Raw genomic sequence first — 19,119 nt, 5'->3', positions numbered from 1 at the left:
TGGGGAGAGCACTTAGGGTAACATTAGATGGGGGAGCAGCAAAAAATGCACAAAAATACAGTAGCTTCTTTCACTAAATGAAGTCATAAGATATGTAAGAAAAATTAACATTTTGCTAGAGGTCCACAGAATGATACAGAGTGAGTTCAGAACCCTCTCCCGAAACTCTGATGGTTTAAACGCCTGCTTTCTTTTAGAGTTCTCCTCTCCACGTGGCCCAAACCCATGCTCCTAAATCACCTCGGAAGGCTCACCGGCACGGATAATTAGAGCAGCAGCCATTTACCTGATGAGGATACACTGGTTGTCATGACGCTTCCAAAGGCAGCGGTAGCACTCGTTCGCCACAGCGAAGATATGAGGTGCAATCTCTCCCATGTGGTGCTTGCTGTATCGCTCCACGGCAGTGCAGTCGTACAGTCCCGGGATGCTCTTGTAAGGGTTCACAGAGGCAACTATTGAACCAATGTAGGTCTGCAAGCAAACAGCCCCCCCCGAGTTGTTATTACACATGGGGTGGAACAGATTAACACTCTTCCCAAATGAAAGACAACAAATAAATGTTTGCAAAAGCCTAGCAATCCTTTGGATAAAGGTGGCTAGTATTTTACCCTGCTTTCTTCCTTTCAACAAAAGCAAAAGAAGGGCGAAAGTTGTTTCCACCTCCGTCATGTTTTCATGCTTACCTCACCTACAGCACAGAGCTTCTCACCTGTAGGAACCCCTGCCTTAACACCGCTTACAGCTGCGCAGTAATGCCTACGAGCTCTGGCCCTCAGCTGCTTCTCACACATTCTTAGGGACTCACTGAACTTGGTAAAAAAACCTGACAGTGCCCCAAGTATTGGTGCAAAAGTCTGTATTTCCATGTAGAGCATCCAAGTCCTTCTCTGCTACTCGTTTTTAAAACAGAAGTATCAGACTTTATGGTAGACACTAGCACCATTATATGCTAGCAGGCCTCAAGAAAAGCACATGAACTGGCAGATGCTCCCAAAATACTTTATTACTATTTTGATGTACAACAGCAGCTGACAAGGCATTAATTTCCATCCCATTGCAATTAGAGAGCACATCAGTTAAAACCACCCAGGTAGCAGCTTATGCCCATTCCCATTGCCTTAACTCATCAGGCTGTGGTAACATGATCATTCGCAACAGTCTATTCACAATGCCGTTCATTTTCTCCGTCACCCTCTATCCACTTCAATAGATTTTTCAAATAAAATCAAATTAAGTGAGGTAGGAGATAACATTAAGCATGTTATCTCCAGAATCTCCAGTACGTTTCTGGGGCAAGTGATATCAATTGATACATGGCGTGATGTGCGCGGCGTTACCGCTGTGATACTAATTTCGTTTTGTTAACCGCTCTGTCTGCAGTTCCAGGCGGGAAGCCGACACCTGGCTTCAACAGCCCTGCTGCGGGCTTGCAAAGAGCCAGGCTGCGAAGCCTCCAGCCCTGTAACACGGTCCCCACGTACGGACAAGATGCTTCACCAGCAGTCAACCCTCCCGTCGCCGACAGGAACCAGCTGTGAAGCCGACGGCAGGACTGGAGCTCTCTTCACCTCCGCAGCACCCTACCCAGCAAGGGCTGGATAAGGCGAGCAGCATCTTGCTCCCGACAGAAAGGCGGCCCCACGCGCTCTCTTCTCCAGCGAGCCACCGCGGGGGCACTCGCTGAGACCAGGGACCATCAGCTCCCCCACCTTCTCCTTTCCTCTCTGCCAGTCTCTTCCACACGTTCCACATCTACCTGCCTCCCTCTTCTTCTCCTTAATTAACATGTGATTATCGCTGTGTATCAGCTCTCCCTTCTCAACATTACCCTGCTGTTACGTTCCCCATTACCCACCTGTTCGTCATCAGGCCCAACACAAGTAGCGGCTTTGAGCTTTTGCTAAGGGCACTACGGCAGTGTCCTTGAAATTAAGGCAATTTTATTAGCTGCGAGGGGAATATTCCTCCTCACTGTAACTCAAGTACCTTTTACAGAGCTGTGAACTTCCAATCTGTGTGTTTTATGCAAACCCCCGTGCTGTGCAATAGCTCAGAAGGTTTCATCTAGAGGAAAGATACCATTTCAACACAAGATCGTATCGCAGGGCAATTACGGCACTGAGACAATAGCTTAATTTCCTGGGATCACCTCCTCTTGGGTTCTTAAATAACTAACCAGGAAGTCTCTGAGAACAAACTTCCTCAGTTTAATACATATTTCCGCACAGATTGTATGGGCAAAATTTTAAAAGGTTGGGTATTTTTTAAATTATGTGAATACAGTGCAAGCATGACCAATAAAAGAGACTGCTACAGATCTCCTCTTTACCTTATTAAAGTCTGACTAAAGTATTACTACAATGTAAGAAGAGTAACTTGAGGCACGTCTTCACAACAGATGCCACGGCAAAGAAGCAAATTAAAAAATCCCCACGAAACGTGACACCATCTAACTTTATAACCGTAAGCATCCGCTCCATAGCTTCTGCACAATCAAGTACCTGATAGAACAACATCACCACGCTCCCTGATCTTCCTGTGATAAAACTGGCTACAGGAGAAGCAAGAGAAATGGCACTATTTCAAACGGTAAATCTCCTAAGAGGTGACAGCAGCCCACTTCTGCACAGACTCGCTTATCATGAGGCAGTCTTTCACATGGCTTAAGCATAACTTTTTAAAAATGATGTAAACACTTGCAGAACATTAGTCATTACTGCAACCAAGAAAAGGTTTTTATTAAATAAAAGTCAGCTGGCTCCATTGCCTCATAATTCATGTAAGGTACCACAGAGAAAAAAGTAGTGTATTATGGCAATAAGAGAAACCTGGTGAATAGCAGGAACGATACTGGCGAAAACAATTCCTAAATCACCTCATGGAGTAACGCTTAGGATGTGTCGCTATTGTAAAAATTCCTTTTCTCTCTCTTTTTCTTTCAGCAAAAACGTGAAGAATCACAACCTCTATTGAAATAGCTCCAATTCCGGGGTTCCAGTCTTCTGGTGCTTTGAGTACATATTACCTCTTTGCAGAGCAAGTTGAATGCGTGCACAAATTGCCACCAAATTATTATGATACAACAAAGAACAAATTCAGGCTCTGAAAAAACAACTTCCTCATCCCAAGGCAAGATCACAAAATAGCCGTCTCCTTCACAGACACAGTGAATCAGATTTATCACCTACCAAGTGTCATTATCCAACCCAGGAGCACCCACAACTAGGTATTTGCACGGACTAACTGGGATTTAGCTGGCCCAAGTGAAAGTTCCACCTTGACCCAAGGTAGTTCAGCAAGGTATCGATGAGCTGAAACAGCATCGTTATTAAAAACTATTCCCATTATTTAAAAGTTCCCATTAAAAGACAAATCTTCTCAAAGTCTTTGTAAACCTCCTGTGGGATACTCAACAGCAGCAAGATCTGCTGCAAGAATAATTTCCTACATCACCTCCAGGCTTACTGTTGTTCCCTTCCAGGAAGGGCCACACGCTCTTACTAAGAGCAATATTTTATAAACAGTAGGTCCTACTCCCGCTAGTGTCTACCCTGGCACCTCTAAGAGCCACAAAGTCAGGGATTTGAGGGTGGGTGCACGACCCGCACCCACGTGCAGAACAGCCCCACTGCACCACGTCCCCGTGCGTGGGGCTCTGCTTTTCCTCCCCTTGGAGGGCAGGCTTCCCGCTGTTGCAAGTGCAAGCACCTCAGCAGCAAGTTAAACCGGTGTAAAGATACAGAAAAAAAAATGCAGGGCTGTTCAGCGGATGGGTATTGTCTCCTGAACGCTATTTCTGCACCAGGCATCTTCATATGGCCATTTAAAGCAGTTAACAGTCAGAAGGAGGATCTCTAAATTACTTTATTATGCTAACATCAGAAGGCAGCCATTTGGATGAAATTTCAGAAAAGGTGTTTTCACATGAGAATGTCACTTCCACTTTGCCTAAAAGAGAGTGAATTTAATTTTCTCTTTGTTCTTTGCAGTTTCTAATCTGATTCTCGCAGTCAATAATTACTTATTTTAATGAAAGCACTCCAAAGCAGTTATGAATAGGAAACATGCTCATGCATCTGCCAGAGCACTAGCAAGCGGACAGGACTTCTAAAGATTTCCAGCTGAAATAATTTGAGGGGTTATTTCAGAGAAATACTGTGTAGAGCTTCTATCACAAGCCTGACTTCTTAAATCCGTGGCAATGAACAGGACAGTTTACTTTTCTCTGTTATACGACCAACTCAACACTTCAGACAGAACCACACACGAACTCTTGAATTACCTTCTTACAGACCAAACCAGCAACAACTTGTTATCAGATCACCGCTAATGTATTTATTTAAACCCAAGAATAAATGGAAGTTGAGTTATTCAGCCTCAAACCCAATGCAGCGCTTTGATTACCATATTAAAAGGTTGGGCTCCTTTTCCACTTTCAAATTTTTACTAAAATTTTACATTGGTAATGCATCTCCCAAAACACTTTTAGTAACAAACCACAGACATTCCTGCTCCCTCCCTTTTAGCACAAAAAGAGGAAATAAGGTTGTTTGCTGATCCTCTAAGAGGACTTTCAAAATTAGAAGTTCAAGCCCTGCCTTCTCAGCTAGACATTCAGTAAGGTAATGGCATCGCAAGAGTCAAAATGAAAGATGTACTTGAGAAAGGAAGAGATTTTTCATCAGTTCTCTGAATGCCTTTTTTGTTTTGCTTGTTGCCTTCTGATAGCAATCAGCTTTGAACCTGTGTCTTGAAGTCACCCCAGACTTCTTCAAACACTCAAAAACAATTAGTTCTTTAACACAGTTCAAGAGCTCACAGAGATTTCTGATACCCACAAAAATACTCTAGAAAAATCTTGCAATGATCAGCACAGTCCTCTCTAACATGAGAGGTTTTGGTTTTTTTATTAAGGAACCACAATCAGTTTACTTTAGTTTGATGCCAAATTTAAATGATGTAAAAAGCTTTACTGGTTAAAATACACTTTTCCAAGTTAGATTAAAATTACAAGAAACAAGTTTGTAGTAGATGAACTAAATACAGTTTGAAATGCCTTTCTTTCCCACGTAGAAAAGGCTTTCAGACTAAAAGAGGGAAAAGTAGAATAAGAAATCTGCTGTTCAAAATTTTTTTCAGGTTCTCTACACAGAAAAAGCAATGAAAAAGGAAATGGCCCTAATGCAAGATCATTTCATTAATCCTATAAACCAAACATACTAAATATATCAGGACCACCTTGCTCTCCACCTTCTTCCCTTCACAGATGCTTTTAGGGGTATATCCGTTCAGGTTTGCTCCTTATCCAGCAACCATCCACCTTCCACTTCTTGCCTTTTATGTCAAGACTTCTGCACCTCCACAACAACTTTTCTGCTTCTGAGGATTCTTCATGATTTCTGCATTTTACCCAAGCTTGCTCTTCGGATGTAAAGTCATCAATTTTATCCTACATTGTTTTTCTCATGACCTCCTTTCACCCTCTACATCAAGCTACCCCTTAGTACTTCCCAGACTTCGGGCATCTGAGACAACCCATTCCTCCTCCTTTCTTAAATAAATAAATAAACAGGGGACAAAAAGCAGGGTGGGGGGCAAGGACTTCTTTCAGGCTTTGTGTATCTCATGCTATGGGGTGGGGGAGAGAAGGCAGGAGCAGGCTGGAAGACTCTGTTAAAGCGCATTATGTGCTGCTCCTGAACTAAGTCTTTGATCAACAGTAACAACAGAAACTAAAACTGCTTGCGCTATTGAAACAGGCACAAGGAGACTGCATTCCTCAATTTCTATCATTGTGTTTCCTCAATGACACCAAAAATCAATATATTCTTCGCAACCTGGTACTAGAAATGTTGGAACTGATCAAATACAGAAATAAGATGTTTTGTTACAGATACATATATTAACATTGAGAAACAGCACTTTGTCCAACTCTCTTAAGAGCATTTTCAACACTTCCTGTATTGTGACAAGAAAAATCTATCTCATTAAAGAAACAAAAGCATGTTTACAGATACTTCAAAAATTAAGTTTCTGAGTTGTTTCTGAGCAACCCCTGACTTTCCTGGAGTCAATTAAGGAACTGATTCTTTGTCTGAAAAGTAAGGGTATTTTTTTTAAAAAGGGTTATTAGTATCAACCTGACAATTTATTCAACAAGTAGTATTTTCTGGGCTTACCCTTAATATATGGGAAACTTCAAATAAAACTGCAGTGCAACTGGCTGACTAGAAAGCTACTTACATGTCACTTTTAGACAACATATGGAAAAAGATTTTTATCACTGTTCCACACAACTTGTGCATCTCTCGTACCTTTACATCATCATGGCTACAGTAACGTTACCGAATTACAATGTCAGTGCTTTCACAGAACATGCAGAGGCAGACAACATTTGAAAGACCATAAAATAGCTGCTAAACTTTGTTATGGTTTCCACACCAAATTTCAAGGTGTCAGGATACAAAACCTGGGAACAGAAGAGTTTGCTCCACACTGCAGATACAGCCTCTGTCATTCCTAGTTCTCTCAGGTAAAGGGATTGACGGAAATCATGACTGAGTTTATTCTGAGGAAAAGATAATTAGGTCAACTACCACATACACGTCAGCACAAAAAGGAGAAAGATGGCTGGGCCATATTTTGGCATGCTTTTCGGGGGAGGCAGCAGAAGGGGCAAGGGTATGCCATAAACAGGATGATAATTAATGCCCTTGTTCTTGGTAGGACCTTGATTTATCCTCGCTGTGGTAAGTATACCCCATCTTTCAGCTAGTCCCATGCTAATTTCAGTGGGACAGAATCCAGTTGTGCCTCTAAATTATAAACTAAAATGTCTGAAGCCAAGCTCCTTTCTTAAAAACCATAATCAAAGTGAAGCACTAAACTACAAGTTTAGATGTTTTCAACCAATCAAGCCGTTTCTAAGATGGAAATGTCATACTCTCTAATCATCCTTACATGCTTGGGCTTCTGCAGCCCTCACCATGTTTGGTGACTCATGATGGGTTTCCAACCACTCAAATTTACATCAGCTTTGCTTTTCTTTATCTCTGTGTTCCTTGTCAATGAGCACAACATTATGACCCCTAAATTGTCCTTTTTTCTCCTCAAGGTCAATTGTAGAATTGATTGTAAAATGAGCTGTTTCTAAACACACAGGCCACACTACAAATGCAAGAGTTAGCATCTATAGGAGAAGACCTTTAGAAGGGGACCAGAACACAACAGAGAATGTCGCTACGAAGATCAAGTGCCAACAGGCAGCAACCTACATTCAAGACCCACCTGCTAAATGTTCTGCTTGTCATTGTTTTTGAAAAGCATCTTCTCAGGCACATTCACACTGCTTAGCTATGCTTCCCATGCACTTCAGTCCATGATGCAAGCTGCAGCAGACTCTTCTACCAACTACCTCCCTGGTGGCCTTTTCCCTTCCCGTGCTGAGCACAGATCGGATCCAAGGCATAACAGAACAAGACATTTCCAAAGCCAGGCTTTATGCTTGTTTTCACTGGCACAGTTCACAAGAAGATTTTGGAATAATTCTGGATTTTTTTTTAAATGTGCAATTTCAGATGATCAGAGGCAACTGTTGGGCAACAGCACACCCTATTACATGCATCCTTGTCTCTCATGTTGACCCTTCAACCCAACTAATGTGACCTTAAGCTTCCCTTGGTACAAGAGTATTAAGCAACACCGTCCTGTTCCCAAGCCCCCTCCAAGGGCAAAGGTTATGCTACTATGCTGTTTATGCAAAGGTCATGAAAAAAGTGGTACTTTGCAGCCCAGCTACCTTAACTTCTAAACTAAGCAAATCCTTCCACTCCCTACAGCTTCAACCATGCACATTCATAGCGTCCTTGTTCTATGCAGCTAACTGAAGCTGCCTAGATCTGTTTACTTCTTAAGGGTTTAAAACTGCGTTTTGGTCACCTTAGCTGCCAACGTAAATACCCAAAACAGTGCACAGAGGCAGTCACATCTTTCAGCTTAACTCCAGAGAAGGCTCAGAGATGGTGAAGAACCTGCGCAAAACTACGAGCTCTCCACAGGTTAAGAGATACACTCATAGCTTAGTCTCATCTTATTTTCCCATTAATTTTCTCCTACTGAACAGACTGTTCCATGTGGATGGAATACTCACGGAAACTCTACAAGCGTTATCCAGAATCTGCACCCAAAAAAATCCAGTTGGGAAATATAAAGAAAAGCTGATAATAGAGCATTGTTACAGCCGAAGGTAAAAACCAAACAACAGGCAATAAAATTGATGTCAGATAGACATCTTTCCTTATTTAAGAACTTCACAGGTTTCTGGCAGTTTTTCTCCTGTATAAAAAGGGCTTAGTGTCCTTGTTTTTATTGCATTTTTTTGCTGACTAATACAATACAATCTCTACCATGTAGCGCTCCTATCTACTGGATGTCAGGATAATGATCTTTTGTGCATAGACTGTTTATATGAGCAGTTATGGAAGAGTATTTCTCTTCACCATTGCCAAGTCAAGACAGGAGGTGACCTCCTGAACAAAAAACCACAATCGATCAGAAAAAGACATTGATTTTTGTCATTTTCAGGGGCTGCAATAAAGCATGTGAATGTAGGTTTGCACATCAGACCGTAGCAATCTGTGTGCACAAGTGCACAGCTTAACTCTAACCAGGCGATCTCTAGCTCAAATCAGAAAAGGCCCCACAAAGAGCGGAGACCTCATGGCTCGTCACTTCATTTCAAATGGCCTGTGGCCACACACTAGTTCTTCTTCCTGCTTTGTTACTGCACAATGCTCAAATGAGTCTTTCAAAGCTGTCTGAAGGTCTAATTCACCCTCCAGCAAGGAAAAGAAAAAAATGGTCATCTTCCTTCCTATAGATTCATCGTGGGAAGATGAAGGGGCTTTTCAGAGAAAACACATACAAATGAAAACAAAAATGCTGGTACATGATATACCAAAAAGCAGTGTCTCTGGAACACTGGAGAAATATTTTTAATGTAAAGCTGTGGAGATCTGTTTCACTCTGCCTGCGAGTATTTTACATACTGATACCCAGATTTTCATAACCTCCATGATCCTTTAATGTGTTAAGACCTCTTCTATGGAAAGGGCTTTTTCAAGAGGAGAGCAGAAAGAGCAGGCATTACCCTTTAACAGAGCATGAAAACAGAAATCAAAAGCCAGAATAACTGAAATCTAAGCCTATGCCAGGTAGTTTGTTGGATGGCACTGAACTGCTGCCAAATAGCTGTGGGTCTAGAAATCAGCACTAAGATGGCAAACTGTATTAGCAGTCAAAAATCTGCTAAATGGAACTTTTGGACTCCATTTGCTTTTAAAAGGGAAGACTGACAGACATCAAAAGAAAATAGCTAAAACTGCTTGTGAGAAATGGACTACATCTTTTCAAATAAAAGTAACAGTCTGGCTATGAATCAATAGTCCATTTATGCAGGTAGACAATAGCTATAAAAGTAATTTAATTCATTCTCAACTTAAATGGGTTGTCTGTGGCCTTTCTAGTACTAAACTGCTGGAATATCTGAATAAGGCAGTTGGACAGCATAGCACAAGCAGTAAATTTTGTGCAGCTGGCTTTATAGTCAAAGCCTACCTCACGTAAAGAAAACACGTGCTGGTGACAGACAAGCGACTTAAGTTCTGGAGTCCAAATTCCTGCCCTGCTTTCAATGCCTTTGCAGGACTGGGAGCAACAGACCTTACAGGAAGGAGCCAAAGCGTACCTGAAAGTGAGGAAAAGGCTCATGCAGAAGCATTCAGCACCATTTGCAAAAGCTCTGACTGAACGGCACTAAGGCGAATGACTCAAAAATTTTCCTTTTGATTCTGTGTGTTGGTCTACTTTCTGTTCTCAGCTCACAGAGTTAGCAGTGACGTTCAATAAAGGTGTGGAGAAAACCCCACAAAACTAGCCTTCAAATCTGGGAAGACATTAGCAATACATACCATCGCCAATGACAAAACCTGCACAAGATGACAGATTTCTACTTTGCAGTATTCAATATGAAGTTATCATTAAGTAGGGCCCAGGTATCATTCAAAACTTATGGAAGTTAACAGGAATTGACCTTGTTGACCCTGCATGTATTACTCATTCTCCTACCAACCAACTAAATGAGAAGGAAAATACTGATACAGAGCAGACAGAAAGAGCAAGGTTTTTTGATGTTTTATTAAAACTTTGACCTCCTCCACCTCCTCATCTGTTTCACTGAAACAGCCCACTGATGATAGAGGGCAAGATCCCTACTGCAGCTTATATACACAGCACGTTACCAACAAGTACCTAATGTGTTGCAAACCGTAATACAAATTTATGTGTTTGTGTAGCCATTGCATACATTGCAAAGTGTTTGTGTAGCCACTGCATACGTGATAGTGTACTCAATTACACAGAGCTTTCTGAGCAGCTCCCTTTTTAATGATGTCATGTTGATCACAACACTCAGGCCAAAATATTTGCTTAGATCTGAAAATATGCACCTTTAAAATCCCCAATATTTTCAGTTGTGAGGACAAAGTTCAGGCAAACATTCTTTATTGTTGTTGTTGTTACTATTATTAGCAGTCCCACAAGTTGTGCAGTATGGAGGAATTCAGAAGCAAAGTCGGTTAACCAACCGATGGCATTTGTTTACTTCTCATATCGTTACAGCTATGTTCTTCCTCCAACATACTAAAAAAAGAAAAACAAATAAAAAATAATGATAATTGGCCTCTGGCAGACAATTGTTGATCTATATAACTGACCATCCTTTAGAATTAGCAATCACCAGAAATAAATTCCACTAGATTTCCAATTAAAAGCCTGCTGTGTTTATATAGATCTTTGTCTGCTGCTCTCTAGTAACAGATGTGAAATGGAAGCTGTAATTAATGCTTGGAGACAGGAACTCACTTTGAACTACATTTTAAAAACATTATCTGATGTGTGTAAGCATAACATGCCAATTATGGAGGTAAGCAGCTATGTATAGACATTTGTCATGCATTCTTAGCAATGACGTTCTCTTCTCTCCGCACCTCCAGTGAAGGAGCTGGTGGAGAGAATCTTCCACATCTCCCCAGTAGCATAGGAAGGCATGAAAACCACTGTGATTCATCAGCACACTTTTAAAATTTCTTTACTGTAAAAGCAGGGCAATTAAATAAACAGCAGTGTCCTCAGTGACCATAGAGCAGATCCTGCAAACCGGTTATTTGGGACTGCTCTAGAGCATTGGATGCCTGTGGAGGGGAATGTGCAACCACAGCTGTGTTGCAGACAAGACCAGGATAAACATAGTTCTAGGAGCTAGAGTAATAACTAGGGACTTGGTCTAAATGTACATGTACAATATTTATATACATTTTATGGTACTAATTAACGACACAATTTGTGTGTACCTTTGTTTGGTTTTTTTTAAAGTCAATGGCCCACACTTACTTATGCCACAGAGCATGACAGGCCAAAGACCAAGGCTGTTGAGCTGTCCAAGATGGTGTATGGGTCCTTGACACACATTCTTTTTAGGTTCAGTTTCTGCAGGGAGCGCATCCGAGTTTTTCCATTTAAGAAATCTGTCATGGCAGTTTTTGTCTTTATAAGTAACCGGTTTGGGCCTATTGTCTTCTACTGATCTTCCTTTTTCTCTCTGCCTCCACCTACAACTTGTGTCCATGATAGAGGACATCTGAACATGAGTGCTTTCAAAGTGTATGAGTTATGTCTGTCTGTCTGTCTGTATTTAATTAACCATAACTTTAGTGTGCCCTGCTATTTTCTCACTATAACATGCAGCAACATCCACTTCCTGCTGACCATCGTAACGTGCCACAGAGCAACTGCACCAGATCTGAAATGAGTTTTACTGTACTCAGAAAAAAAACAAATACGCAAAAACCTAGATAAACAAGTCAGAGAGCAACTGACCCAGATACTAAAGTGTCTGTGTCTGCAAACAGAATTTGAAAAAACCCTGATGGTGATTATTGATTAATACTGCACAAACATCAGCTAGTTGCCTCAGGGAACCCTCATGACTTCGAGGGAGATAAATTATCTAATTACTGCAAGTTTAACAAACTACAACTGAACATGCTGCTCAAGTAAATAAACACAAATTGATTTAAAAATCGATGCATAAATAACTGAATATACCTTTTAAGAACAGATAACTGAGCATTCAGTATAATGAAGCGGTGAGGAGCTCTGCAAGCAACCTTGTCAGGGAAGAGACAACTTTTCCAGTTTAACACCTTTTTTAAAAAAATCAGAGAAATGTTGCTTTCTCATCCAAGTTATTCCATGTTTGTTTCTTCAGCTGAAGAGAGAAAGGAAGCCAGCCATGAAAACTGAGCTCCTAATTACCATCATCCTCCCTCTGATGTGGATGTGGCTGGTACAGCGCTACATGTCTACGTGGCTGCTACAGAAGTTTTTATACATACGCACACAAACCTAACAGATGGTTATAATTATCAGTGGGCAAGCTGCAGTCCTAATTTGAAAGTGAGCAAAAATAGGTTATGTTCTCTCTCACCCTTCCCGGCCACCACACCCAATTTCTGGACAACCTGGAGGCCACTCTCCCCATCAGGGGATGGTGGCTGGGAGACCAACACACACACACACACACACACACACACGCCTCTCTGGGCACCCGTACACGTTCTCCACCTAAACAAGATGGGCATGTGACAAATCATCACCGCTTCAAAGGGGAAACGTGCCTACCTGGCACTTCAGAGCCTAATTCAAAAGGAAAAAAACAACTAATCAGATGCGCTTGTTTACTGCTTGAACTCAGGCAAACAAGGGCGGATCCGAGGCTGAAAACCTCTATACTGACCTGCACAACGTATAGCGCAGTTATTTCCAACGTGCCTCTCGCCTCAGCAAAAGCTGCTCTCTAATCCTCTGGTCCGCTCTTCCGAAATTCGCTCGCCTGCATCAGTAACTAACCGCTGGCCACAGAGACAAGACAACTGTAGCTCATGCCAGAGCCAGCCCAAACACCGTAATTTGTGCGTCTTGCAGCACAAGCCGTACAGTGTGGTTCACAGTGTCCTCTCCAAGGCCAAGCCAGTCTCCTCCACAATGTGTACTTAACTAAAAGTAAACCAGGATCAACAGCTTCAGGAACAACTCGCCTTTGAACAGCGACAAGAACAGCCGCTGTGGCACTTTCCCTCTCCACATCGCCTGCCCTGTGCTGGCCCTGCTTCAGAGGCGAAGAAATCCCTCGTTCGCCTTCACAAAAGGCTCTGTTTTCAAATGCGGGCACCTTCCGCTTTTAGCACTAGTGTTTATCTTTCCATATTTTGCTACATACCAGCCTAGTGTGCAAGCTAATCTGAGCGTTCAGAGACAGCCATTAAACCTCCTATGCCGATGTCCAGAAGCTGGAACTCCCATATCAAGTTGTTCCTGATGGAATAAAATGGGGAATTAACAATGAAAACCCCTGCACCATATGGTCACTGCCATCCTAACTCTAGTCCTTTCCTGGACAACAAAAGCGATGATAGCCCAGAACCAAACTTTTAGATAAAAGCAGTATTAATCAAGAAACTTGAAAAAAATACCAGCATGCACTCTTCTTTCAAGGAAATTCAGACAAAAAGTATCACAAGCACATGTCAACAGACTTGACACTGATACAAAAAGATGGCTGCACACAGACACAAACAACTTTTGTCATTCACTCTCGCTAATAGCACAGATCCAGCTAAGAGCCTCAACTCACTAAGGAGAGAGCCAGGCATCATTCACGCTGTGAACAGAGTCTGTACGCTCAATCAGTGTTCCTCCCTTCCCGAGAAACAGCCAGAAATAGAGAAAATCCTCTGCTAGCCCTTTATAGCTGCAGTTGTTGGCAGCAGCAAAGAAAGTCACCGACGTGTTTGACAAAGCTTGGCATCCATAGCAAATATCTTTATAGTATTAATTAGGAAGCAGTGAAGAGTTTAGGAACACAGGTATGATTATGTGAGACAAAAATGTTATTAGGTAAAGGAAGATTAAACTGAACTCAAACATCTGAAGATATTTACTTAAATGCTTATTGCTGGAGAAACAGGTCCTCAAATACAGACAAACACACAAGTTAACAGTGGAAGATTTGCATAAATAATTGTTTTCCTGAGAAAGCAACTGTCAATTTCCTTCTAATTGTTTCTCCCATACTTTTGAAATTGTATGTACTTTACAATGTAGTATATTGCACTTCATATAATTTTTGTGTGTGTGCGAAGAAGCAAGCCCCAAAATTTATGTCCTAATTAAGCGCATTCCTCATTAAGGGTACAAAGGTGCTTCCCAGTCTCATTACCGCTGACAAAACTAACAGAAAGCTGCCACACTAATACACTTGTAATATTACAAGGGTATAACTCAAAAATGCCAGCACACAGCTTTGCATATCTTTTTGCCCTACTCACAATGCGGACAAGGAGGTGCACAGAGCTGAAGTGGGACCTGCAAGCTAAAAGCCAGGACATGGCAATTATATGGTGGTTTATATTTGGGGATGGCAAGAAGTCTTTCAATGGGATGATCAGCCCCTAAGCTCAGAGTGGAGAGGGGCATATGCCTTCCCAATTTATCTCTAATGCACAAGGAACAGACACATCCGAGGTGCCAAGGTGGCTACAAGAGACAGTATGTGCACTACACTGATGAAGCAATTCCTGGCCAAGACAGAGGACTTTCTGGAGGGAAGGGAGAAGGCAAATGTACAATCTGGAAAGTTTTGATTGCTCCTGGCATGAATTCTAATGGCTTCTACTGTCCTGTACAAGAACTAGACTGGTCCCAAAGCAGAATGACCAGGAACCAAATGTTTTCAGCTGCAAGTATGCCTTCAACAAAGGTAAACTTAATCAACTCTCAGTCCGTTGGGTTTTTTAACGTCAAACGCTAAAATAACGTTGAACCGTTCAATACAATTAAGAGATTTTGGCTTGAAAAGACACAGTTCGCTTTTCAATGACAACACCTCCTCCTACAACACATGCTCATATTATCTATGAAGTTTCATAAAATTATTCAAGCAATTTAATCAGCTTTTCTTGGGGTTTCTGTTCCTGGAGCCCCATGCTGTTAAAACACTACCACTGGCACAGCAGGTGTGGAGTACCAATGAGGATGAGGAGGGAGAAGAGAAGATGCTTCTTACATCAGGTCCTGGTTACATATACAGGACAACAGAGAGGCTTTCATATGCATTTCAAAACACACCTTTGCTCCGACCACCTTTTCAATCATTTTTCAGGTGAGGTGGACTCAAAAGAATAAGCAGTAAAATTAGCAAAACTGAAGGGACAATGAGCATTCAGCAGAAATTGAAGATCTTTCATCATTAACAGCACACAAACCTGTTTGTCTAGAAACGTACACCACAATGAGCACCAAGTATCAGAATACCCTAATCTTGCCTTGACAAGCCAAAAAATAAGCTAGGACATGTTTCTTCAGAACAAGGCTATTCTTTGCCTCTTAAAGAAATCACCCCCTTTTACACACACACTTCTTAAAAGGGAGAAGTGTCCTCCGTCTGAGTACACGTAATGGCTCAGAAAATAACTTTTTGTTTGTTTGTTTCAACTCACACTCAGTATTATATGCTGATCTAGTAACACTGCTGGAAAACTAAATTCTTACCAAGCAGCTATTTTTCCACGCACATGCAGGATTGTTCATATATGCTATTCATTTTTTGTTTACTGTTTTTTCTGAAAGGCAAAATAGTTCATTTGTTTCAAGGAAAAAACCATACATAAAGACTTTTGTGAAGAGAACTACCTCAACATTTAAGACTCCCCATACTGGCCGCTTTAAAGGTAATGTGCAAAGGAACATAATTTCCTTGTGCCCTTTTTTGCTTTTTATCAGAAAGAAATTTCTAAATACAGGGCAAGTTTATTTTTACATTAAGATACGTTCATGTTCAAAAATAAAGAAGCCAAACTTAATAGATGAATCTTGGAATAAAGCATGTATATGGCCAAATCAAGGGCCTAGACAGGTGATGCAAACAAAAATTATTTATGTTCTGCAATTATTAATTAAAAAAGAAACAAAACCAAAAACACCAACCACTGAACTACTGGAAAGTGAGATTTCACTATCTGTAACAGCCACTAATACTCCTTGTATCTTTCTCACATTTAGTGTAGTTGCAGATTCAGGAAAGACTCATATCTAGTCAGTTCAAGATTAACAAAAATATTTAAAGAGCAGGTAAATCTAATCACACAAACCTTCATTACAGAGCTGAGAAGAAGAATTCTGTGTGGACTAAGTCCTAGTTTTTGAAACTGATAAACAGCCGCCTACTCTCATACACCCCAAACAGCCGACTATCTGTATTTAATGGCACAGGTCCTCAGCTTGACGACTGTACTACAATAGAAAAGAGGAAGCTGATCAGAATTGGATATTGGCCTGACGGGATCTCAGATGGCAGTCACAGGCTAAATCCCACCACATCCTCTCTGGCGACATACACAGAACACATTGTTGGGGCAGAGAGTCTAAAGGAGAAGAGAAAAACAAGAACCCTTTACACAACTCTGTCACTGGAAGTGTAAAAGCGTACATAGCGTGCCAGTTTTTCAAGGTTTCCAAGGGATTGCCTGGTCAGCCCTGAGCTACCTTCTCCTTCCATCGTTGTTGGTAAGAAGTCACTAGATGAGGCACGCTTCAGCTCTATGTGGATACACAAAGAACTGGAGAACATTAGGAGGGGAGATAACACAGAACAGCAAAACACACATAGCGCTTACACATTCAAAAACATTCCCTCTGGATATTTTTCTTAATTTTAGAAGAAACTTACATAGATTTTATCTTGCTGATATCGCTGGAATAAGTTGTGCATAATGGAGCCTTCATGGAGATCTACAAGTGCTGCCATGTCTTCCACACTCTCTGCGCTCGTTTGATGCATAGGCGTTACTTTTTGGTGTGTGATCGTGCTCTGTTTGTAAGTGAATACCTGAAAGAAGGGAAACAAAGACAATACAATAATCAGAGCATGCATTCAAAAACTCCTGTCTGAGCATAGAGCTTTCATACCCATTCATATTCCCTATCCAGTTTATCAGTGTGCAGACTTGTAGAATGTAACAGCCTGCCAGTCATACCTTCCTGTGAAGTTCCTCTGACAATAACTGAAGCCCCAAATACATACACATGGGTCATATGAAACTAGCACATACTGACAATGCACTGAGGACTATAAGGTCTTTTCCTTTTTAAGGGCAAATGTGATCTTGTTTCACACTGGACTACTGTTAGACTTTATCAGGAGAAAAATAAACCAAGCAATAATCATTGCCAAAAAATCCAAAACCAACCAAAAAAACCCCACCCCTTACAGTAAACCCCATTTATACTCAAGTTACTCTGGGAGGAAAAGTTTCACAGTGCAAAACAGCAAATGAAAATTACTGCTCTAAGAGGCTGCAAGTGTTTTTATGTTTGATCTAAAATCCACTTAAACGTTTCCATTCAATTCTCCGGTCAGGACCACTATCGGGTTAGGTCATTATTCCTAATGTAAGGAGCACGCTAAGTTCAGTGTGCTGCAGATATTTGGAAATGAATAGGCGAACCGATTTCTAATTAATGGACTTTTGAGACGAAGTTCTGAAGCGTGTTCAGACAGTAAAAGTTCTAAAAAAGCCACAATTTAAATAGTCAGAAAACACTTCTACGCATCTTCTGCGAAACTAACACAAATATGGTCAGAAAATGTACACGTCCCCAATCTAGTTAAACTTTTATGAATACTAATGACATCACTGAAGACCGTAAAACAATAGCTTTGGAATTCAGCTTCCCATTTCCTTTTAATTTACATCTTGGCAGCTCATCCTTGCAGACATATGCCTGCATCTCCCAGCCAATGTTACTCAGGCAATACTAGTCCCCAAGAACGGCACCGTTTCAGTCTAAGAATGTCAAGCGTGGGGTTAATGCAAATACTTCAATGATGTGGAACATTTCAAAAAAACACCCTTCCAAAATCCTTTGAAATAATACTTATAAAGCAGATGGAAGAAGCGCAATAACCAGCAGCCGGAGCACTGGCGAGCACCGCAGGACTGTCGCTGCGGGCTGGGGATCACGCAGCACTGCCCGACAAACGGGGCAGCGCAAGGGGCCACGTCTGCGCAGAAGGAGAAAACCCCTCAGGTTTTCAGCATAAAAACATACGTATGCTCCTGTTAACGGAAGACTGCACATAGGAGGCCGTTCAGGAAAACAGCAATGTTGCCTGTCTTGCTGAGATGAGTGAGAAAAAGCAGCTGAAGAAGCAAGAGGCTGAACACAGACTGGACTTAACACCGAAGCTCTGTGCTTGGATACCCCATCAGCTGACAGAGGAGAACTGCCTGATGATATTTGTTCATTAAAATCGTATCCCAGGCATACCAAACACTGGCACAGGCCATCGCACCATTACAGCTGTCACTCACACCAGCACAAAGCGTACTGGGGGAAGGCTGGGGGAGAAAAGAAATCCAGCAAACAAATTTCTAACAGGTGCTGGAAGGCAGCACAGACGTGAACAGGATACGTGAGCAAACCATCAGAAAGTTCCTACAGATTCAGAGCATCCAAAGCACAATCCCTAACTGCGGGGAAAAAAAGACAGACACCGAGAGATCTGAGCCTTATTTTGTGGCAAACAACCGTCAAGGTGACAGGACAAGCATTTGTACAGGGCAGAGAAATGCTGACCGGGATGGAGAAAGCAGCCACTTGCGCATGATCCAGGGACAAGTGGTCCAGGTATCTAACAGACAGAGCGAATGTGAACAGCATCAATTGATAGCAAAACTTTTGGGACTGAAAACATTGTTAGCAGTCCCAAGACTAACCACACAAAGTGGAATTAGAGGTAATTACATCTCAAGAGTAATAATAAACTGCAGTTCATAGCCAGAAGAGCCATGACGAAAAACCCAAAGGTCATACTGTAGAACAAAAATATCATACGCTGGAAGATTTGGAAATAAAAGGGTTTTAAGGAGAGCAAATCCTAGAAAAGCAAGCAACTTAACAGAGGCCATGTATCAGCCTGGAATTAAAACAGGAAAATAG

General features: G+C 41.6%; 1 protein-coding gene across 1 annotated transcript in view; it reads right to left on the bottom strand.

Moving 5' to 3' along the window:
* The window catches only part of MYO10 (myosin X), a 164,934-nt gene that overhangs the window by 78,150 nt on the left and 67,665 nt on the right, over positions 1 to 19,119 (bottom strand). Inside the window, exons 3-4 of the mRNA XM_075052455.1 lie at positions 16,847 to 17,005; positions 287 to 474 (exon numbers count right to left, since the gene is read on the bottom strand). Of these exons, the coding sequence (XP_074908556.1) occupies positions 287 to 474; positions 16,847 to 17,005 (347 nt within the window). The remainder of the gene's footprint in view (positions 1 to 286; positions 475 to 16,846; positions 17,006 to 19,119) is intronic.

Source organism: Buteo buteo, chromosome 20 (assembly GCF_964188355.1).
Source record: "Buteo buteo chromosome 20, bButBut1.hap1.1, whole genome shotgun sequence".
Lineage (NCBI taxonomy): Eukaryota > Metazoa > Chordata > Aves > Accipitriformes > Accipitridae > Buteo > Buteo buteo.
The sequence above is the reverse complement of the archived record's forward strand: the minus strand, read 5'-3'. Positions and strand labels throughout refer to the sequence as shown.